The sequence below is a fragment of the Plecotus auritus genome (genome assembly GCF_963455305.1).
Source record: "Plecotus auritus genome assembly, chromosome: 10".
Lineage (NCBI taxonomy): Eukaryota > Metazoa > Chordata > Mammalia > Chiroptera > Vespertilionidae > Plecotus > Plecotus auritus.
The window spans coordinates 36,941,353-36,965,406 of NC_137785.1; the positions used below are offsets into that span (position 1 = coordinate 36,941,353).

Genomic DNA, 24,054 nt, shown 5'->3' on the forward strand with positions numbered 1-24,054 from the left:
ATCTTTCAGAAATATTGCCAGAACACTTGCAACAGGAAGGCTGTTGATACTGGAACCTTAGCTGAAGCTTCAGTGAGGGAGTCACAAGTCAGAAGGGTTTGCGAGGAGGCTTGAGTCAGAGGGAGGAGGAGCCGATGTTGCCCTAGGCCTTTACCAACATCTAGTCTGAACCAGCCATAGCCTTTTCCACATTCACTTCTCACTGGTGACTGGATAAGGATCATGGGACAGGGATGCTTCAGGGCCCCTATTGCCATAAGAAAACGTGCCTGTGGGCACCAGCCTCCCAGCTCAGGGTCCAGGGACCCAGGCCTGGTTCCGTGTAATGAGGTCAAGTTTCCCTTACAATGCACATGAAATAATAGAAATGTTCAAAATTTTTTTTTCTTGTGTGGGCAAAAAGAGGCCACATATTAAATCTGACAAGCTCAGGGAGGTGGGGGGCCCTGCGTGGTGGCCTTACAAACTCAAAGACCTAAAATAACCACAAAGGATGGTCTGAAATTAAAACTTTTTAACTAAGAGCAGTTTATGATGGGTAGTCATGTCCTAGGCTAGAAATCTTCCCTGATAAAGGTCAATTTCACCTTAACTAAGCCTGTCTGTTGTCTTTTTGCATCTATGATAACACACCTTTGGAATATCAAAGTAATTTTCTTTTTCCAAACCTCTCAAAGCATAAGGATCGCTCTGTGGAGACCACAAATTCCCTCATTGTTATTGAGTTCATTGTTGACTAACTATCCTATACCCACCAATGTAAAAGAAATATGTCTATCATTTTACTTTTTTAAAAAATATGTTTTTATTGATTTCATAGAGGACGGGAGAGGGAGAGAGAGAGATAGAAAAATCAATGATAAGAGAGAATCATTGATCAGCTGCCTCCTGCACATCCCACAATGGGGATTGAGCTCGCAACCCGGGCACGTGCCCCGACCAGGAATCAAACTATTACCTCCTGTTTCATAGGTTGATGTTCAACCACTGAGCCAGCCGAGCTATCATTTTACTTTTTATCCAGTCCCAGAGGTTCACCCCCCACCCTTTGCTTTCTCCTGCCTCCCTAATCTATCACCAATAGATTTCAGGTAACCCAGTCATATCTTCTCTTTTAATTGGAATGCAGAAAATAAGGTGCAAAACTACCATTCTCTAGGCCAGGGGTGGGCAAACTTTTTGACTCGAGGGCCACAATGGGTTCTTAAACTGGACCGGAGGGCTGGAACAAAAGCATGGATGGAGTGTTTGTGTGAACTAATATAAATTCAAAGTAAAGGAGCGGAGGGGAGAGCAAGAGAGCGGACTCTTTCGGCTCCGCGGGCCGGATAGAACAGCCGAACGGGCCAGATCCGGCCCGCAGGCTGTAGTTTGCCCACAGCTGCTAGACTCTAGTCTAGAGCATTATCTCAATTCACTGAGGTTTTGCTTCCTGGCAATTGTCGACAGTTTGACTCAAATAAACTAAAAAAATTATTTACAGGTTTGAATGTTTCTATGTTGACACTTGCAATAAATGTGTATTACCTGTTTAAAGCAAAATACCATTTTAAAAAATTTAGGAAGCTGAAATTTGAACAAACCAACTATAGAGCCCTAGCAGGTTTGGCTCAGTGGATAGAGCATCAGCACATGGACTGAAGGGTTGTAGGTTTGATTCCAGTCAAGGGCATGTACCAGGGTTGCAGGCTGGATCCCCAGCTGCAGGCTCCATCCCCATTGGATTTGAACCCAGGTGTCAAAGATGGTTAGTCTTAATCTTTTTAATAACTTTTAAAAAAAGTTATTAAACTTTTTAAAACAGGGAAGGTGGGGTTGGCAACCAATCAATGGTCCCTCTCATATCAATGTTTCTTCTCTCTCTTTCCCCCTCCCTTCCACTCTTTCTAGAAATCTATGGGAAAATATCCTCAGGTGAGGATTAACAACAAGGACAAAAACACACACAAGAAAACACATGAGATAATGGGTGGGGGGGAGACTTGACCACTCACTGGATATTTGATGCTATCAAGGGCTTATCATTAATTCTTCTAAAGATTGATAATGACATTCTGGTTTTGTTTTTATTTTTATTTTTTAAATAAATCTTTATTGTTCAGATTATTACAGGTGTTCCTCTTTTTTTCCCCCCATAGCTCCCCTCCACCTGATTCCCCACCCCACCCCATGCCCTTACCCCCCACCACTGTCTTCATCCATAGGTGTAAGATTTTTGTCCAATATCTTCCCGCACTCCTCACACCCGCTTTCCCCTGAGAATTGTCAGTCCACTCCCTTTCTATGTCCCTGATTCTATTATATGCACCAGTCCATTCTGTTCTTCAGATTTTTTTATTCACTTGATTTTTAGATTCACTTGTTGGTAGGTATGTATTTGATGTCATTTTGTTGTTCATAATTTTTATCTTTACCTTTTTCTTCTTCTTCCTCTTCTTAAAGAATACCCTTCAGCATTTCATGTAATCCTGGTTTGGTGGTGATGAACTCCTTTAGCTTTTTCTTGTCTGTGAAGCTCTTTATCTGACCTTCAACTCTGAATGATAGCTTTACTGGGTAGAGTAATCTTGGTTGTAGGTTCTTGCTGTTCATCACTTTGAATATTTCTTGCCACTCCCTTCTGGCCTGCATAGTTTCTGCCGAGAAATCAGCTGACAGTCGTATGGGTATTCCCTTGTAGGTAACTAACCGTTTTTCTCTTGCTGCTTTCAAGATTCTCTCTTTGTCTTTTGCCCTTGGCATTTTAATTATGATGTGTCTTGGTGTGGTCCTCTTTGGATTCCTCTTGTATGGGGTTCTGTGTGCTTCCTGAACTTGTAAGTCTATTTCTTTTGCCAGGTAGGGAAAGTTTTCTGTCATTATTTCTTCTAATAGGTTTTCAATATTTTGCTCTCTCTCTTCTTCTGGCACCCCAAAAATTCGGATGTTGGTACGCTTAAAGTTGTCCCAGAGGCTCCTTACACTATCTTCATATTTTTGGATTCTTTTTTCTTTTTGTTTTTCTGGTTGGGTGTTTTTTGTTTCATTGTATTTCAGATCTTTGGTTTGATTCTTAGGGTACGTTGATCTACAGTTGAGTTTCTGTATATTCTTTATTTTAGACAGTGTATGCTTAATTTCTGACTGGTCCTTTTCCATTTTTTTGGCATTCTCATTAAGATCCTTAAAGGTCTCACTAAGTTCCTCAGCGGTTTTTAGAAGATTCTTGAGTAATCTTATAAATGTGGTTCTGAACTCTATGTCATCCAGTAGTTTGCTTTCCTCCATTTCTTTCATTCGTGACATGTTTCTTTGTCTCCGCATTTTGCTGCTTCCCTGTGTTGATGGAGTGGCTTTGTGTGGTAGGTGACCTATAGGGGCCAGTAGCTCAGCCTCCCCAATCACCTGAGGTGGACGGTCTTGGTACACCCCTTTGTGGGCTGAGTGCAAAGTCTTGGTGTAGTTAAGCCTTGATTGCTGTTGGTACACTGGGAGGAATTGACCTCCAGGCCAATTGGCTGTGAGGACCCGCTGTGTCTATAATGGAAGAACAGCTGCGCTGGAGACACGCTTATGGTGCAGGACTTGTTTCAGTGGGGCTTTGGTGCTCACTGAGTCTGCCCCTTCAATGTGTCACTTATGGATGTGAGGAGTTGAAATCTGGTGTCTCACACTGACCATTAGGTACACTGGCTTCTGGATCTCCAATGGGGTGCAAGTAAGCTACTGTCTGAGGCCACCCAGCAGGAGCTACAGCAAGAACTACAGTTTTCTCCTCTTTGCTTGGGGTTTGGAGGTTTTGGAGCTATCTGACCCGGGCAGCAAGTTTGCTAGGTTAAGCTGCGATAGGGCAGGTCATTCATATGCTAAAGTCGCTGCTTGGAGCTTGGGTGTGTTTGTAGGTTGTGCAGGGTGGGGTCTCAGGGCGTCACTAGGCTAGGGCATGGCAAACAGCGATGGCTGCCAGTTAGCTGGCTCTGCATCTCCAACCGCGTCCCCGCGTCCCGCGCCCCAGCGCAGTAAACAGTTATTCCTGCGCGCAGCCTTGCAAGCAAGCCACCCTCACTTTCCAACCCGATGGCAGACAGTCAAGCTTCTCCCCGTAGGAGTTTGGGTCCCCCGTGTCTCTCCAGAAACTGGAGTTCGGAGTAATCGGGAGCTTGTCTCCCTTCGGGTTGAAAAAAGTAGCGCTCCCAGTCGCCCGCCGCCAGCCCGATATGCGCGCCTCCGTACCTCAGCTTTTCAGCACTTGTGCACGTCTCAATGCTCTTTTCTCTTTCCTTCTAGTTGTAGAACTTCCACTGAGCCAGCTTTCCCGTGGTTCTGGGTGATAGACGTTTTGTCTTTTAGTTGTAGTTTTGAAATTGTTGTTAAAGGCAGCAGTTTAGGTGTTTACCTATGCTGCCATCTTGGATCCTCCCTGGTTTTGTTTTTAAAAAGAGACCTTATCTTCTATAGAAGCATCTTTATATATAAAAGGCTAATGTGCTTAGTGTCCCTCCTACCTTCCAACCGACCGATTACTATGATGCACACTGACCACCAGGGGGCAGACGCTCAACGCAGGAGCTGCTGAGCTGCAGTAACTTGGCAGCAGCGGTTTTCAGGTGACGCACGCCGAAACCAGAGAGGAGGGAGCCCTATTCATCACGGGGCCACGCGATTCCACCTTTGGCCGTGGGTTATGTTGTTGCTGGGGCCCTGTCGGCCCCCAATCTGGTTTACTGCACACTTGCGTTTGCGTTCCACACCCTGTATGACAGCAACTCTGCAGAGTGCCCTTGCGCTCCAGGACCCTACTGGGGATGTTAGAGAGCTGGTTTTGGCCAATCCCCTCAGGCCAGGTCAAGAGACCCCCACCTGCCAGAGGGACCTGGCTCACTCAGCAGATGCTGGGGAGGGACGGGAGGTTGGCTCCAGAGCGTGTCTGGTCCATCTTGCCCAGTCCCGCCCCACCAGCCACCTTCTAATTAATTTCCTTTCAATGTGCGTGAATCTGTGCACTGGGTCACTAGTATTACAATATTTATTGATGTGACATGAAGCTTGGAATTTGCTTCTAAATAATCCACAAGAAGAGAGTGGGTGAAGTACAGATGAAACAGGAATGGTCACGAGTTGATTTTGAGCAGTGGGTGTGTGCAGTTCATCTTATCATTCTCCCTTTTATAAGTTTAAAATTTTTCATAATTAAAAAAGTTATTAAAGACAAAAGATTAAGACTGATCATCTTTGACATCAGGTGAACCTGGGTTCAAATTCAAATCTTGTGCATATTAGAGTATTTGCAGATGAGGTAACACTATGTCTGGGATTTTCTTTAAGGTACTCCAGAGAAAGGAAACGTTGGGGGCAGAGTGAAACAAGATTAGAAAAATGTTGGTCACTGTTATGGCAGGGTGATAGTTATTTTCTTCTCTTCTGTCTATGTGTAAGGAAATTTTGAAAATGCCCTTGATAAAACACTGAAAGGGGGAACATTCAAATCCTAACTGGCTGAGTGAGGCTGGTACCTTGCCCCATCTTTCTGGCCTCAGATTTCTCCTGGTTTGGCACAGTAAGTGCCTGATGCAAAAAAGCTGATACTAATACTATTGTTTTTATTGACAGTCTGCTCTGTCCTTCAACACCAGGGCATGCTCTTTCTCTCCCTTGTCTTCCAGGAAAAATTCCATGCCTGCACACATGAGGTGGGCGCAAGTGACCCATGGAAGAACAGTGTGTACAGGCAGTGTCTCTACCTTCAGCTGGAGCATGTGGAACAAGAACTGTGGCTGGTGGGACCCCAAGGCTTCCCCCACTGCCAGAGCCAGGCCCGGGCCCTCAGACAGCTGCAGACCCTAAAGGGCTGCCTCATGGGACAGCTGGCACTCTACCTCCAGCACACACCAGGTACTACACTCCCTTGGGTGCTGAGTGGGTATCTGACCCCAGCCTGGGGCCTTCGGGGAAAGGGCATCCCAAGCAACTCTGTAAGAATGCTCACCAAGATCTCCCCAGCAGAAAAAATTCAGGTTTCCTGCACAAATTCTGGGAAGGGGGTTTTGCACAAGAAGGCATTTATTGCCATTTGTACAGCATTTTGCAGATCATAACCATTTTTAAATGGGATGTTTCCTAGCTGTTATCCCTTGGACAAGTCCTTCAACATCTCTGAGCCACATCTGTAAAATGGGAATGATAATGTCTATCTCCTAAATTGAACTTCAATCAAAATACATTTTTAAAGATAACTAGTGAAATTTGTGTCAGGGATGTTAGAATGCTCTTACTAATAAACGGTGTCACAGAATGAGACTCACACTTGAAAATGGCTCGGTGAGGCAATTTTACTTCTGCAGAAGGGAGTGTAGCCAACCAAAAAAATATCTGGTGGGCAAGCACATGGAAAGGGAAGTCCGTTCTCCTTTTATCCCTGACACATTGCTGCACCGTGCGCTGATTGGTAAGAGTGTGGTTTCACAAGCTGACGCGAATGGCTAATTCAAACAGGACAGCACAAAGGGGTGGGGTTGACTTTTGCAGTTTAACTGCCTACCAGGAAATGCGGTGAAACTAGGCCTATGTCTGATAGGGAAGTGAAGCCTAAAAAGGAGTTGATCTAGGTTCTAGGTTAAGCTACAAAATGGAGGTTTATACACAAAGGAAATGGAGTTAGTAACTATACCTTTGACAGGAAAGACTTTTTGATTCTCACAGCTAGAAAAAATTTTACTCTACCCTTCAAAGTTCTTCTGGCTGGTCTAATAATCAAATTGACATGAGACAGGTTAGCAGGGGGAAAACAAATTAAGACTTAATAACATGCAAATCTGTATACATCAGTGAAACCCAACAAAACTGAGTAACTCACCAAAACGGCAGAAGCCATTACTTATAAATATCACCTTCAGATTAAAACAAAAGATGATGTTGGGGGTGGGGAGTCAGCTATGGAGGATTACCAGGAAAAACACAGTAAATAAGAGTAATATTTGGTCTTGCCAGTGTGTCTCAGTGGTTGAGCATGGATCCATGAACCAGGCCATCAGGGTTGGATTCTCATTCAGGGCACATGCCTGGATTGCAGGCTTGATCCCCAGTAGGAGGAGTGCAGGAGGCAACTGATGAATGTTTCTTTCTCTCCTTCTCCTATTCCCTCTCTAAAATCAATAAGAACATATATGAAAAAAAAAAAGCGGGGATAGATGAAATAAGGTGGTGATGGTTGTTACAAGTAGTTGATGGGGATTCCTTATGCTCACTGATTTTTGTAGGAAAAAATTTTCATAATAAAAACTTCTAAAAAATTATACAGCACCAGTCTTCTAGGCTTGCCACGAGGAATAATGGAGCAAATCTGTGTAAAGCACTTCACTTGGGGACTGGCTCTTAGTAGCACTGAATAAATGTGACTTCAATAGAATATATATACTGTATATACTAGAGGCCTGATGCACAAAATTCATGCAAGGGGCTTGGCCCTCACAGCCCCAGCTGCCTCGGACCTTGCAGCCCTGACTTGGTCTGGAAGGTCATCCAGACAGTCGTCTGGATGGTCATTTTGCTGTTCGGTCTAATTAGCATATTAGCTCTTTATTATATAGGATAGTGTTAACCCAAAAATAAAAGGCTAAGATGAGAAGTAAGAAGCCTTTATATGAGATCCAAAAGAATAGCTACTCAGGAAGAAATGATCCAGGCAGAAACCCAAATAGTGTTCAGATTAGGAGGTGAAGGGAAGAGGTATTTATAAGAAAGGTAAATGCAAAAATTACATGGATAGAAGGAATTTCTATGGATGTTAATAAGCTAAGAAAGGCATTTCTCTAAAGGCAGATAAGCTAACACAGTGCTGCTAATTCTAAAGAATGTCTTTAATTTTCATGCCAATAATCATAATGTCTGCTTTCCTGTTTGCTTTGCAAACAGTTTCTTGGAATACAGTGTTGCTTTAGGCCTAATCCAAAGGTTATTTTGCCTTGTTTTAACATTCCAAAGGGTAGAGGAGTAGGATGTGCAAGGCAGTTCCTCTGGGATGGTACTCTGACTCAATTTTGAAGTGGTTCTGCTTGTATTATTTTTACAATATGTATACTGGATAGAACATAGAATAGCCCTTTGAAGCTATAGAGATAATTGAGGGTCTAAGAAGTCAGGGAGATTGGCTAAGGTCAACAAGCTTGGCCAGGGTCACTCAGCTGATGGGGTGGAGTTATATTTTAACTTGAACCCCAGTGGGTGGTGTCACCCTGACTATATCCACTTTCCATTACAGCTCCCTGAGATCAAGCAAGCCCCCTCGAGGCCTGCGCTGGTGGTGTGTCCTGGTGGGCTGGCTCCTGGTGGCCACCACCAGCAGTGTGGCAGCCTTCTTCACCATGCTATATGGCTTGCACTATGGGAGGACCAGCTCCCTCAAGTGGCTCATCTCCATGGCCCTCTCCTTTGTAGAGAGTGTGTTTGTCACCCAGCCCCTGAAGTTAGGACCCCTTACTTTCTCTCCTGCCAGCTGCCTTGTCCTAACTTCAGCTGTTCCTTCATCTATTCATTCAATAAAACTGCATGGAACACCACCTCTGTGCAAGTCCCAGGGCAGGAACAATAATGAAGATGAGTACCATGATGACCCAAGCTTTTGGCCACTCTAGGCCAGGCTTAGTGGTTTACTGAGATGCTGGCATTTCATCATCACAATCACCCTCAGGAAGGACCTTGCCTCCATTTTATAGATGAGAAAATCTGAAGTTAAGAAGTTAAGGTTTTCTTAACTTCTGAGCCAAACCTAGCTGGTTTAGCTCAGTGGATAGAGCGTCAGCCTGCAGACCAAATGGTCCCAGGTTCGATTCCAGTCAAGGGCATGTACCTTGGTTGCAGGCTCCTCCCTGGCCCAGGCCCTTGTCAGGGCTCATGCAGAAGGCAACCAGTCAATCAATGTGCTTCTCTCACATTGATGCTTCTCTCTGTCTTTCCCTCTTTTCCACTCACCCTAAAAATCAATGGAAAAATAGCCTCAGGTGAGGATTAACAAAAAGAAAAACATAAAATATCATAGAAATGATATTTTAAAAAAGAGAAGAAGGTAAGACCACCCAGCCAGTGTGGCTCAATGTTTAAGTGTCAACCTATGAACCTAGAGGTCATGGTTTGATTCCCAATCAGGGCACATGCCTAGGTTGTGGGCTCAATCTCCAGTTGCGGGAAGGGGATACAGCAGGCAGCCGATCAATGATTCTCTCTCATTGAATTTTCTGTCTCTCCCTCTCCTTTCCTCTCTGTGAAATCATAAAAGCACTAAAAAAGAAAAAGAAAAAGTAGTTTAGGTCATAAGCATCCTACCCTAGACTACACATATAAATAGGAATAACACCAAATTTCCTCAGTTCTAAGATGCTTTTAATTGTAAGACAGGCCAGCAATTTACAGGAATTTGACCTTCAGATAAAACTCCCAAGTCATTAAATGTGTACAACTATTGGAAGATGCAATCCTATTTCTGAAATGTAAAGTTACTATCAGAGTAGAAGAAACATTGAGCCCTGGCCTGGAGTTCGAGGTCACAGCTTTCCCTGGAAAAAAATCAGGTGGTAGGAGTACTGTGTGTGTGGGTTAGGGGAAGCTAAAGAAAGGAGGGGACATTTTTAGTGAATCTTTATGCCTATGAGACTCACCAAATCCGCTACCCCATTTTTTCCCTTTGGCCCTCTGCCTTGTCATGAACAGCCTTTGTCAGAAGATTTCAACAGTTCCTGACACCTCCCCCAACCTAGTCTGAGAATTTTAAGAACAGAGTCCTGGGCCTTTCTCTTCCCAATCAAACCACAGAATCCTATTATATTTGTGTACCGTAGGTACTGTTGGGGAGGAATAAATTTTCCTCTACCCTCAAGATTCTTTCAGCTGGTCTAATAGTTAAATCTACATGAGACAGATTAACAAGAGGAAATAACCAAATTTAATACACACATATGAATGAGAACTTGATATACATGAAGGAGTCAGAGAACCCACATACATTAGAGGTTCAAAGACAGAGAAGAAAAATGAAATATATATGACACTCTGAGCTAAGAATCACCTTGGGGCTTCAGAGGGGAGGAAGGTCATTGCAGGATGATAACAGCAGGTGTTCAGCAATTAGAAGTTTACCCTGCCCTACAAATAGGTCATAAAAACTGTAATAACTCTTACTATAGGCAAGGTCCCTAATTTAAATTACTTAAGAGAGAGGTAAAAATTGCTCATGAGCTTGCAGGGCCTTGATTCCCTCAACTCAAAACAATTCACATGCCAAAGAAACTTATTGGAGAGGCCTGTTCTGAACCCTTACATCAGAGACAGTATAAGGGCTAATCACTTAATACAGGAAGAAAGGGAGGAGGGAAGCTTAACTCACTACACACTGGAGTATAAGCCAGGTGCATGCAAGCTCTGGCCCTCACCCTTCATAAACATGTGCTCTCTCTACAGAGGATGGGCTAGTTCCTACCTGACTTATCCAGAGTATTTTGGCTCCTGGGACAAGGACATAAAAGTGGCCCCAGTCCCGCCCTCTCTCAGACCAGTAGTTGATAGTTTCCAACTTGGGTATTTTCCAGGTGCAGGGATTTGCTGCCTTCTTTGCACTGGTCTTAAAGAGTGTGGAGGATGAAGAGGAACCTATGGCCTCTCTCCCGGAACACTTGTCCAGCCCAGGTAATGGTGCAGGCAGGGGCCTGGAATCTGACAAAGCTGAGAAAGCCCTAGAGAGCCCAACCACTGGGTGAGTGGTCCAGGCCTCAGATTTTTGCGCCCCATCTGCTCTTTACCCCTGACTGGTGAACCATCCAGAATAAGTGATTCCATCGTCACTTGAGCAATCTTATTCCTTCTCTACTGGGCCTTTCTATCTGACACCTAAGCATGACTCCTTGGCCATTAGAGGCACCTCTGGGGCCATGCTCTGTGCTATCATAGTCTGGCCCTCACCCTTGATTGTAATTTCAATCAAGCAGTTTTCTTCTCCAAGGCTCAGCTCCCTGGTCTTTAGAATGGAAACACACACACACACACACACACACACACACACACACACACACACACACAGGCATGTGGGAGGGCTGCAAAGATTGCCATAAGTTAGAGTTCTAGGAAAAGGATCTGCAAACTATAGCCAGGGGCCCAAATCTAGCCCAATGCCTATTTTTGTAGTTTTATTAGAATATAGTCAAGATGAGCCCTGTTGGAGGAGCCCCATGACCAGACCCCTTCCCCCAACCTGATTTCTCCCTTCCCAATAGAAACTCCTGAGGGTGCTGACAATAAAAGAATTACAAAAGCAAACAAGCAAACAGAACAGAATCAACACTCTTATAGCCTATGCAGTTATCTTGAGCTTCAGGGAAAATAAAACAGGAACTAACAAAAGCCCACGGATCTACATCAGTATGCAGTGTAGTTCTTACCCACACGGGCCTGTATTCTTCCATTATAAATTAGGGTTTTGGCTTTGCAAATCCAAAGGTCCATTAAAATCTTTTTCCTAAGACAAGAGTAATTTTTCTCCAAGGAGAGGCCACCCTCCAGACTAATTAAATATTCATTAAGTCATTCCTTTGGCAATTATTCAGGGAGTACTTGCTGTGTGCCAGACAGTGCGGTGGCCTGGGAACATAATTTATATGAAATCTACTCGTAATGTATAATTCATTGATTGTAGTAATTTATAGAGTTGTGCAACCATCACCACAATTAAGACTTGGAAAAGCTTCATCACCCCAGATTACCTCTTGCCCATTTGAAGTCAATCTCTGCTCCCATCCCAGTCCCAGGGAACACAGCATTGACAAGATGGAACAGGTTGCTGCCCTCGCAATGAACAGCCCATGTGGAGAGACACATTAAATAATTAAATGCACAAGTAGACATATAAGTGTGAATTGTGATGAGAACTAGGTGTGGGAGAATAAGAGAGTGCAGGCCTCTCCACTGAGGTGGTACCTAAGCTGGCTCCTAGAGGATGGGGCCAAGGAGGGATTACACACTGGAAATGTGCAAAGGCCCTGAGGTAATATGCAGCTTGTCATTTTATAGCAATTACTGACAGTGTGGATGAATCATTTGGGATTGGGGGGGGCAGAATGGTTCAAGATGAGGGCAGAGAGGTGAGTGGGGAGCAGGTCATGCAAGGGCCTTGTAGGATCTGGGTCAATGTTAGGGTTTCAAAGTGTTTTAAATAGGAGAGCAGCATGGCCTATCTGTGATTTTAGAAAGATTACTGTGGCTACTCTTGGAGAACAGAGGTATTATGTTAAAAGTGGAAGTGGGGAGGCCAGTAGGAAGAATATAAAAATTGTCCAGACAAGAGATGACATATGCTGGCAGTGAGGGTGAACAAAAGGGAATGGATTAAAAAAAAAATAGTTGGGCTAATACACTCCTACCAGAATGGCTAAAGTGAAAAAAAAAGTGGTAGAACCAAAGGCTGACAAGGATGAAGAGAAACTGGAGCATTCATACTTTGCTGGTGGTAATATAAAATGGTACACCCACTCTGGAAAACAGTTTGGCAGTTCCTTTAAAATCTAAAAACAGACTTACCATATGCTCCAGCAATTGGACTCTTAGGCATTTATCCCAGAGAAACAAAGACTTATATTCACATAGGAACCTGTGCCCAAATGTTCATAGCAGCTTCATTTGAAATAGCCAAAAGATATTTGGCCACTCCTAAGACTCTACCCAAGAGAAATGAAAATATATGTCCACACAAACACCTGTACTTGAATGTTCATAGCAGCATTATTTATATTAGTCAAAACTAGAAACAATCTAAAATCCATCAATGGGTGATTGGAAAAACAAAGGTAGTATATCCATACAATAGAATACTACTCAACAATAAAAATAAACTAACTACTAATATATAACAACATGAATGAACTCCAAAACATGCTAATTGAAAGATGCCAGATACAAGAAACTATGTACATATGATTCCATTTATATGAAATATCTTGAAAAGGAAAAGCTATAGAGGCAGAAAGCAAAGTAATGGGGAGGAGGGTGGGAATAGAGTAAAAGTGGGGAATGACTTCAATGGGACATGAGAGAACCTTCTGAGGGTGATGAAAATGTTCTAAAATTGGATTGTTTAAAATGTACTAAAATCATTGAATTGTAGACTTCCAATGGGTGAATTTATGAAAATTATATCTCAATAATGTGGTCTGAAAAAGAAGATACTGGAATTAGACATGACAGGACTTTGAAATACTATTTACCCTCATTCTTCCATCCTTTTGAAAGTATTGGAATCCATCTTAGAATCCAGGAGTGCAAGGAAGATGGCATCCAGGAGTGAGTAACCCTTCAGGAAGGGGAAGGTATTCATTTTCAGTACCAGGACAATTCCCCACATGAAGAAAAAGGGATGGAGTTCTGGGCACTGGAATAGCGTGGGCAGAGCATGGAGGGCAGTGTTGGGTAATGGCTCCCACAAGGGAGGAACTGTGAATCCTAGCTATACCTGCTTGCAAATGTACAGCCTGATTCCACTGCCCATGTGGGAACTATTCTTGTGTTCTTGCTTTCACAGACCCCTCTGCCCTGTTCCAGGTACGAAGAAATAGCAGAAAGGATGTCTACCAGCGGCCTCTGGCTGCCAACATTGAGAAGATGAAAACCTCCCACCTCAAGGAACAGAAAGCATTTGCTCTAATCAAAGAAATCTTGGGTAGGCAGCCAAGATTACCCATGAGCAATCTTCCCACTTGGCTGGTTCTCAACACAGACTTGAAAAGGAACTGTGCAACTTCTGATGAGCTCCACACTGCATCTTGGACATTTTTCCAAGATTTTAGCTCACTCCAGCTTCTGCACGACACTTAAATTTTTTCAGTGGCCCTTCGGATCAAACTCCCCACTGTGGCTCCATCCACAGCAGGTCACCTCTCTCGGTCCCTTGTGCCCTGAGCTCCAATGACATAGGATTCTACAGCTCCTGGGACACCGTGCCCACTCCCAACCCCAGGCCTTTTCCCAGGCTGTTCCATCTAGTCTGCTGGAATGTGCTTATCCCTCTTCCCTACCTTTTCATCTGGCTAAGTCCTCTTATTCTTTCATTTTCAGCCCAGACTATTATATCTTCAGATAGGCTTCCTCTGACCAAAAGCTTTAAAGCCTATGTATATCTTTTTTAAAAAATAAATCTTTATTGTTCGGATTATTACAATTGTTTCTCCTTTTCCCCCCATAGCTCACCTCCACCCGGTTCCCACTCCACCCTCTGCCCTTACCCCCCACCACTGTCCTCATCCATAGGTGTACGATTTTTGTCCAGTCTCTTCCTGCACCTCCCATACCCCTTCCCCCCTGAGAATTATCAGTCCACTCCCTTTCTATGCCCCTGATTCTATTATATTCACCAGTTTATTTTGTTCCTCAGATTTTTAATTCACTTGATTTTTAGGTTCACTTGTTGATAGATATGTATTTGTTGTTCATAATTTTTATCTTTACTTTTTTCTTCTTTTTCCTCTTCTTAAAGAATACCTTTCAGCATTTCATATAATACTGGTTTGGTGGTGATGAACTCCTTTAGCTTTTTCTTATCTGTGAAGCTCTTTATCTGACCTTCAATTTTGAATGATAGCTTTGCTGGGTAGGGTAAACTTGGTTGTAGGTTCTTGCTATTCATCACTTTGAATATTTCTTGCCACTCCTGTCTGGCCTTCATAGTTTCTGTTGAGAAATCAGCTGACAATCGTATGGGTGCTCCCTTGTAGATAATTAACTGTTTTTTTCTTGCTGCTTTTAATACTCTCTCTTTGTCTTTTGCTCTTGGCATTTTAATTATGATGTGTCTTGGTGTGGTCCTCTTTGGATTCCTTTTGTTTGGGGTTCTGTGCGCTTCCTGGACTTGTAAGTCTATTTCTTTCACCAGGTAGGGGAAGTTTTCAGTCATTATTTCTTCAAATAGGTTTTCAGTACTTGCTCTCTCTCTTCTTCTGGCACCCCCATAATTCCGATGTTGGTACGCTTGAAGTTGTCCCAGAGGCTTCTTACACTATCTTCAACTTTTTGGATTCTTTATTCTTTTTGCTTTTCCGTTTGAGTGTTTTTTGCTTCTTTGTATTTCAAATCTGGGACTTGATTCTTGCATTCCTCTAGTCCGCTGTTGGGTCTCTGTATAATATTTTTTATTTCAGTCAGTGTATGCTTAATATCTAGTTGGTCCTTTTTCATCTCTTCGAGGGTCTCACTAAATTTTTCGGCCTTTTCTAAGATATTCTTGAAAAGCCTTATAACCATGGTTTTGAATTTTATATCCAGTCGTTTGTTTTCCTCCATTTCTTTCATTTGTGATCTGTTTCTTTGTCTCCACATTTTTGTTGCTTCCCTGAGTTGGTAGGGTAGCTTTGTGTGCTAGGTTTCCTATATGGCCCAGTGGGTTGGCCTCCCCAGTTAACCTGAGGTGGACACTCTTGGTGCACCCCTTTGTGGACTGTGTGTACAGCCTTGTTGTAGTTAAATCTTGATTGTTGTTGGTATCACTGGGAGGAATTGACCTCCAGGTCAATTGGCTGTGAGGATCAGCTGTGTCTACGCTGGGAGAAGTTCGGTGCTGGAGACAGCCTTATAGGATCAGACTTGAAAAATTGCAAAAGCCTCTGTGCTCAGCTTGGATGGGACGGAATCTCAGGGTGGAGCAGACAGTCTTGGCTTCCCGTCAGCCCTGCCCTTGCATGTGCGCCTCCAGATCTCTGCCTTCCGTGGCTCCCCTTAGTTTCTGCCTGTCAGTCCAGATTCCCCCCATAAGAGCGTGGGTCCCCAGGGGCTCGCCTGGAACTGGGGTTCAGTGCAGTCGGAACTGGGGTTCAGTGCAGTCAGGAGCTTCCGACTCCCTTCCGCTAGGGAAAGCCTGTGGCAACCTCCGCATTCAGTCTTCTCTGTGAGCACTTGCGCGCGCGCACCTCCAGACCCCTGCCCACCGCGGCTCCCCCGAGTCTCCAAGTCTTGTGTGCCTGACAGTCCAGACTCCCCCTGTATGAGCCTACGTCCATGGGGTTTCGCCCAGAACTGGGGTTCAGTGCAGTCGGAACTGGGGTTCAGTGCAGTCGGGGGCTTCCTTTCCCCTCCTGCCAGAGAAAGTCAGCCAGGCACTCAGCCACCCTTCCTCTCTGCGCACAGGTCTCCATACCTCAGCCCTTTGCCGCTCCTCTGATTCTCCGTGAGCTTTTCTCTTTCCTCTTAGTTGTAGAATTTCCACTCAGCCAGCCTTCCTGTGGTTCTGGATAATGTCCGTTCTGTCTTTTAGTTGTAGTTTTGAAATTGTTGTGCGAGGCAGCAGTTTAGGTGCTTACTTATGCCGCCATCTTGCTTTCTCCTCGCCTATGTATAATTTAGTCTGGGTTCCCCACAAGCAGATTTGGGTACATATAGTTGGTTTGGGAGGTGATCATAGGGAACATTGGTAGGGAAGGGGAAAGTGCAGGGGGAGAGAAGAAAGCCAGTGGAAAGTGGGGTGATGAGTGTTTTCCATGTGGATAACTGGGGCTCAGTCCTGCTGGGGACCTTGGTGGGAGCATGTAGTACACACCCTCAAGTTGTCACCCACTAGGTCACTGGTGAAGATGGTCCTGAGGAGAACACAGAGCTTGCAGCACTCCTAGCCTGCCTTCCCACTGGCTGACCATGATCCTGGCCAAAGCAGAGAGCAGGGAGGCTTGTGCAGGAGAAGTAGCATGTGCAGAGTGAAGAGTTCCGAGATGTGTGGGCAAAAGCCCTGAGAAGTCATCCCAGGAAGAGGTTTCCATAATGCAGATTCCCAGTCCCTGACCCAGAGATTCTGATTCAGTAAGGCTCCTAATTCCCCACATGATTCTCATATCTGGCCTTGTAAACTAAATCTTTGTATGTTCTTTGGCCCTTACATCACACTCACCAGTCTCCTACAAGACAGGTGAGTTCCATGAGGGCAGGGAACACATCTGTCATCTTCATCACTCTATCCCCAGCATTACAACATGGCAGATGCCCTATTTTTAAAAAATTCTATTTAGGAAACACTTATAGAACTTGAGCAGGCACTATTTTAAGTGCTTCATAAATATTACTTTCTTGACTTCTTCATCACAACCCTGTATAATATAATTATTATCCCCATATCATAGATGAGGAAAGTGAGGTACAGAGGGTTAAAACACTTAGAAAGGGCATATAGATAGAAAGTGACAGAGCCAGGATTTGAACCTAGCAGGTTCATGTCTGTGGACTCTTTCTTTCTGTTGTCTCTATAAAAATCAGTTCCATTGTCACCAGAGAGGTGAATAATTGGTCTACAAAACCTTAATTGTTCTGATCCCATGTGCCATTCTGTTTCCTTCCTGGGCTTGGTGGGAGTGGGGACTCTGCCTGACCAGGGGCTATGCTTCCTTTCCCAGCATACCTGGGCTTCCTATGGATTCTGCTGCTGGTGGCCTATGGACAGAGGGACCCCAGTGCCTACCACTACAATAGACACCTTAATCATAGCTTCACCCAAAGCTTTTCAGCTGTCCTGAGTTTCCAGGAGTTCTTCATGTGGGCCAACACCACCCTTGTAAAAAACCTGTATAGTCATCACCCATGTATGGTCCCCTTGCCCCAGGACCTGTGTCAGCCACCTGGTGCACTGTTCTTTCTAGGAACAGGTGTGGGTCTCTGTCAACATCAGCCTTATAGAGAACCAATAACCATAGACCATATGCTTTAAAGGAGAAATACTCAGAAGACTGTGTGTACACAGAGAAGGGCCCTAACCCTCTCTTGATGCAGAGTGGAGAACTTCCTAAATGAGAAGTAACTGAGCATGAATCTGCTAGGTGGAAATGGTGTACCGGGCAGAAGAAACATGAGAAAATATGAGGCATAGCACATTCTCAGAACTACAAAGTGTTGTGTATCTGCAGTGTAGGGAAGGAATTGAGTACCAGTGAGAAGCAAAGCAGAAGAGAAAAGGGGCCAGATCAGGAAAGGTCTCGAAGTTCATATTTTATGCTCAAGGAAAGGAGGAGCATTGATGGTTTCTACCTGAAGGAGTAACATAATCAAACTTGTAGTATAATCAAAGTTCCAGGAGGATCATTCTGGAAATGTGGAATTTGGAGTACAGGGTGGGTAAGTTAGTATGCTGGGGAGAAATAATGTGGCTGATGCAGGGCTAAGGGACAGGAGAGATGGAGAGACAGGATGGATGAAGACAACAATGAAGAGGTAGAATTGACAGCCTTGTTGACCATTAGGATAAGGGTGTTGAGGGAAAGGGTACAGATGGTCTCCGGATTGATGAGTGGGTGGTGAGGGTGCCATTCATTAAGAGAAATTACGCAGGAAGTAGACTATGTCCTGGGTGGGGAGATGGTGGAGCCTGTGGTTTGCCATGAACTTCTCTTGGCTGTCTCTACATTGGGTACACTGAAACTTACATTAGCATCCAAGCCAGGGAGCTTGGAATGTGCTAAGATAATTTTGCTTACTTGATTTACTCATTTGCTTACTTAATGAACTTATTATCGATCTTCAGGTTTCATCACTGACGGGAACTCCAAACTGGTTAGCAGTGCTCAGATTCGCCAAGTGAGAGTCCGGGAAAACACTTGCCCTCTTGCCCCCAGGTTGTGGACTTCTCATGATAGGTGCCATGCAACATATTCCCTGGATGTTGAAGACCTGTCAGACTATGGGGAACGCTGGAATGCCTCCAACCTCAATAGCAGCAATGGCTTTTCTCGGGCTTGGCAGTATCAGAGCCAGAGGCAGCGTCAAGGGTATCCCATCTGGGGCAAACTCACTGTGTACCGGGGAGGAGGTTATGTGGTCACCTTGGGCACCAATTGCCAAAGTGCAGCAAGGTAAGGCTAACATGATTCATGTGCAGCTGAGGAAAGCCATTTGCTGGAGTTCAGCTCTGACTGGCTTGTGCAGGCTTCAAAACAGAGCTGAGCCAAGGTCATTTATGTCATTGTGGGGGATTGAGAATCATTCAGGTCATATTTTTTAGGACTCTGGAAACTGCAATCTCAGAGTTGGAAGGGAATTGCCCCTTCGGCATTCTCAGCCTGGTGATCTCAGTCTAGCGCAGGGATGGGCAGCTCACACTCACACAGAGCTGTCCACCAAGCAAGTGAGAAATGGTTAAGGCTTAACCTTACAAAGAATCATATAGGGTCTGTATGCTAATGAGCTAGCCTGTTAATGTTTCATGGATGTTGGCAGAAGACATGAGACTCCTGGGTTAGAGACAACTTTATTACAGCAAAAGCTGTAGCAGAGCCCTGGCCTGTTTGGCTCAGTGGATAGAGCGTCAGCCTGCGGACTGAAGGGTCCCGGGTTCGATTCCGGTCAAGGGCATGTACCTTGGTTGCGGGCACATCCCCAGTGGGAGGTGTGCAGGAGGCAGCTGATCGATGTTTCTCTCTCATCGATGTTTCTAACTCTCTACCCCTCTCCTTTCCTCTCTGTAAAAAATCAATAAAAAATATATTAAAAAAAAAAAAAAAAAAAAAAAAAGCTGTAGCAGAGCTTCATGGTGGTTTGAGTCAGTTCCCTGCCAAGAGCCATGGTGGATATTTGTATATGCAATGAGTTGCAGGACCAAAGAGAAACAGTGAAGCTTGGAAACGTTCACAACTTTTACAGTGGCAGAAGCTGCTGTTTGTCTAAACAAAAATGCCACCTCATCCTTCAAGGTTGCCCACTGCAAACATAGCCTTGAGAAATGGCCTGGGTGAAGCCCAGCCAGGGCCTAGCATTTCTGGAACACCCAGCACAGGGACGGTCAGGGCCCATGCAAACTGCCTCTCCCAGTGCATTCTAGAGTCAGAGAGCCCTAGATTGAAACCCTGGCACTGCTCCTATTAGCTGTGTAGCCCCAGTCTCTGACTCTGTATTATTACAACACTGAGGTTGTTTATGATGGCAGGGCCCCCATCCTGCCTACAACACAGGTAACAAACCCCTAAGAGAATTGCTGGCAGGCGTCCTCTGAGATTAAAGACAGGCCAAAAATAGTCTATTTCAGATTGAGCTCTTTTCCTACCACTGGGAATAACTGATACTCTCTCCCTGCTTCAATGTACCAAGCAAGATGCAGACACACAGGAACAGGGCACATTTTAAAATAGTCCCATCATTATTGTTCTAAGTAATAAAAGCTATCATTACTTTGCACACATACACACATTCCATTTTCTGTTCACAATGATCCTGACACTGGTGTTAACACCATTGTACAGTAGATGAGGAAACAGGCCTAGAGAAGTTATTAGCTTGCCACAGGGCAGTTAGGATTTGAGGTCCCTCCAGCACATGCTCTTTCCACCACATGAGCAGGCAGATCTCTAGGAACGGTCTCATGGGAGTTGCCAGCCCAAGATGAACATCGGCAGCTGCAGGTGCTCCTGCCTAAGCCCCTGATGTTTTATGTGGCTCCTCTAACACCACGGTCCTCAAACTTTACACAGCATCATAATCCCCTAAAGGGCTCATCAAAGCACAGATCTTCAGGCCCCATCCCTCTCGTTTCTGATTCCGAGGTCCTAGTGGGGGCTGAGAATCTGCATTTCTAACAAGTCTCCAGATGATGCCAATGCCAATGCTGCCAGTCTGGGGACTCCACTTTGAGAACCTCTGCTGTAACAGTTAGGAAACCACTGGTGCCAACACATTATACCATGGTATGGGAAACTGGGACCACTCCCAGGAGCAGCCCTAAGGCCTAGTGTCCCAGGGAGCAAAACAGAGGCAGAAGGAGTAGTTTCAACAAGAAGCCCTGGCCTCCTCCCCAGGGCTAAGGGGGCAGGGAGCCACTTAGGGAACAGATGCTCCTAAATGCCCTTCTTCCCACAGAATTCTCCAGTACCTCTTTGACAACACCTGGCTGGACAGCCTGACCAGAGCTGTGTTTGTGGAGTTTACTGTCTACAACGCCAATGTCAACCTGTTCTGCATCATCACTCTGACCCTGGAAAACAGTGCCCTGGGTGGGCATTTGCCTGTGAACCCATCTGCAGTGTTCCAGAAGATAAACCCTCCCCTCCCTTTGGGCTAGGGTCCAGCGCCCCAGTGCCAGAGCTCCAGGGCAAATGGTGGTCTGGGAAATTCAGGGTGGGTCTTGGTTCTCCCTGGGCACCAAAAGCAAGGCTTTAGGGTTGCTCCAGCCTTATTCCTAGCTGTCCCACACTCCCCTCTTTGGCCTTGTCTCTCAAGTTATCCTAATAGAACGAGCTGTGGTTTGAAAGCAGCTCATATCCCTGAGTTTCCCACTCTACTGGTGATGGGGGCTGGCAGTGAGGGGCTAGGGAGGGGGTGACCTGGTAACAGATACCTTCACCTTAAACAATATTTTACTTGTACCTCAATCTACAGTGTGAAATACATTTTATATCATAATCCAACACACACAAATATACACAACTGAAATAACAGCTTCAAAAATATTTCCCTTAACTACATGATACACTGATATTTTGCATTCTGTTCTGCTTTCTATTCTAATTCTTTCTCCCCATCCCCCCACCTTTTACCCTCTTTTAATGCTAATCACAATTTATTGAAAACATTGACCTCAGGTCTCTTCAGCTAATAATCAATTTGCCTAAATGTCAACCACCTTTCCTTTGAAAAGGAAACATTTTTAAAACATGTATTACTTTTATAAAACATTGTAATGTTTGTAGATTTTTTTTAATTTTCAGAACTTTGAAAACACCTTCCTTTATCATTATCATATCAATTTCCATTACCATTTCCCATTGTCAAAAATTTATTTCAAATCCTTATTTGGAGCTTATTTATATCTCTTATATTTTCCTATTTATTTTTGGCTTTTTAAAAAAAATATGTTTTTATTGAATTTAGAGAGAGAAAGGGGGAGGGAGAGAGAGAGAAACATTGATGGATGAGAGAGAACCATTAATCAATCAATGGTCTGCCTTCCGCACACCCCTACCAAGGATGGAGACTGCATGTGCCCTGATCAAACCGGCGACCTCCCAATGCATGGAACCATGCCCAACCAAGTGTGCCACACTGGCCAGAGCCATCTTTTTGGCTTTTTCAGGACCTCTTAAACAACTTATCCCCAAATACACCTGATTCAATTATGTATTTCTACAAATAGAAAGTGTGGGATAGATGTCAGATCTGATTGATGCAACAGACCACTGATGTCAGTAAGGACTCAGGCTGTTTGCATCTTTCCATCTGCCATTCTTGGGGTCAGCTTTGCTTTTTCTTTTTTTAAATCCTTACCCCAGGACATGTTTATTGACTTTTAGGGAGAGGGGAAGAAAGAGAGAGAGAGAGAGAGAGAGAGAGAGAGAGAGAGAGAGAGAGAGAGAGAGAGAGAGAGAAACATTGATGTGAGAGAGAAGCATCAATTAGTTGCCCAATCAGGCTAGGGATTGAACCTAAAAATCAGGTATGTGCCCTGACCAGGAATCAAACCCATGACCTTTCAGTGTATGGGACGATGCTCCTATGAACCCAGCCAGGATGGCTCCTGGCCATCCAGCCAGGGCTTGGCTTTGTTTTTGTAGGCAGTAGCCTTATTAGTCAACTTAGTTAAAAAAAAATAATTTCAATACAAAAAAAAAAAAAAGGAAAAAACACAAATAGATAAGAGATGATGTGAAAGAAGGTTGAAGTTTAGGCATATTGGTCAATAGATGAATGGATTCTCAGTGAACTGTATTTAGATGAAATGTCTTTAAAAGGGCCACTGTGAAGTAAACTGATGTTAAGTGGCTGGGTATGCTTTGGCTGAAGATGACTGAGTGCACACACGGCAAGCACCAAATGCAGAGGGTAAGCAGGAAGGTCTTCCACTGCAGCTACCTTTGTCCTTTCTGATCTGTCCATTATCTTTGACATCATTAATTGTCCCCATTCAGTCCCTTGGGTTTGTGGGTCTCAAGGACCTCTATCTTCTCTTTTGCCCCCAGCCAGCCGCCAGAAAGGCTTGATTTTGAGTCAGCCCACTGATGACTGACTTCTGGTTAGAAACAATGGCTCTGATTGGGAGCGGAGGGTGGGAATGGGGGCTGTTGGGAGGTGGTGGTGGTGAAAGAAATGCACTCTGCTTCTCAGGAACCTTCTTTACACGTGCAGACCTGCAGAGCCTGCGCCTGTATCCCTTCACCGATGACTGGCACCCCTTTGTGGTGGTGGCAGAGGTCATCTACCTCTTACTCCTCCTCTACTACATGGTCGTGCAGGTGAGGGGTGGACTTGTAGCTCCATGGGCAAGAGAAGGAGATGGCGGTGTGCCCGTTCCCTCTCCCACCCCTACCCTCTTCCCTGGGGTGGGGTCTGAAGGAGGGGGAGGAAAAGGTTATGCTTACTTGTTTGTCAAGGTAACCTTTGGGGGCCCTTCTGCTGGTCCTGAGGGCTGACCTAGTTCAGGAACCCAACTTTGGCACCTCAGAGAAACTAAGAACTCAGGGTGGTCATTCCTGGGTGGGGAAGGAATTGGAGCAAGGTTCCCATTTCTGCTGAACTGAGACTTTCCAAAATGCTGGAGGTGGATATTCTCCATAGCTGGGGCTTCTCTGAACTAATATTGTGGGGGTTCTTAGCACTTTTGTTCTCACTGTGATCCCTGAGAAATAGGAAACATTCCCCTTGCTACCTTTACCATCATGTTGCACAATGAAGTACAGATGTTGATAATGACGATGGGAACACATCCAAAGCATATTAGATGTTCTTTTCCAAAAATGGAAACCAGATACCTAAAAGGGGCATCTTAGCTCCCCAATTTCCTGCTCCAACCACCACAACAACCACTTTAAGAAATATACTTTGAGTGCTTACTAAGAGGCAGGGATTTTGCTAAGAACCTTATGTGGATTTTCTCCTTTAACAACACCAGGAGAAAGGTCTTATGGATCCATTTCAGAGTAGGAAGCTAAAGTCCAGATGTGAAGTAATTCATCCAAGTTCAGAATTGAATCCTGAGAATCTGACCCCAGGTCTTGACACTCAAGCCCTATGCCACACCATCAGCCTCAAAACTGGCAGCACACATGCTCTCTGAGATCCAATTCAAACTCACCAGTCAACAGTCATCAAATA

General features: G+C 44.6%; 1 protein-coding gene across 1 annotated transcript in view; it reads left to right on the plus strand.

Annotated features, from left to right (window-relative positions):
• LOC308236002 (polycystin-1-like protein 2) overlaps positions 1 to 24,054 on the plus strand; it is a gene marked incomplete at its 3' end in the record, with an annotated part of 89,127 nt that overhangs the window by 50,792 nt on the left and 14,281 nt on the right. The window contains 9 exon segments of the mRNA XM_080645218.1: positions 5,643 to 5,841; positions 5,844 to 5,871; positions 8,237 to 8,477; positions 10,563 to 10,653; positions 13,535 to 13,672; positions 17,382 to 17,567; positions 18,503 to 18,830; positions 20,827 to 20,960; positions 23,068 to 23,195. Coding sequence (XP_080501344.1) covers positions 5,643 to 5,841; positions 5,844 to 5,871; positions 8,237 to 8,477; positions 10,563 to 10,653; positions 13,535 to 13,672; positions 17,382 to 17,567; positions 18,503 to 18,830; positions 20,827 to 20,960; positions 23,068 to 23,195 — 1,473 coding nt within the window.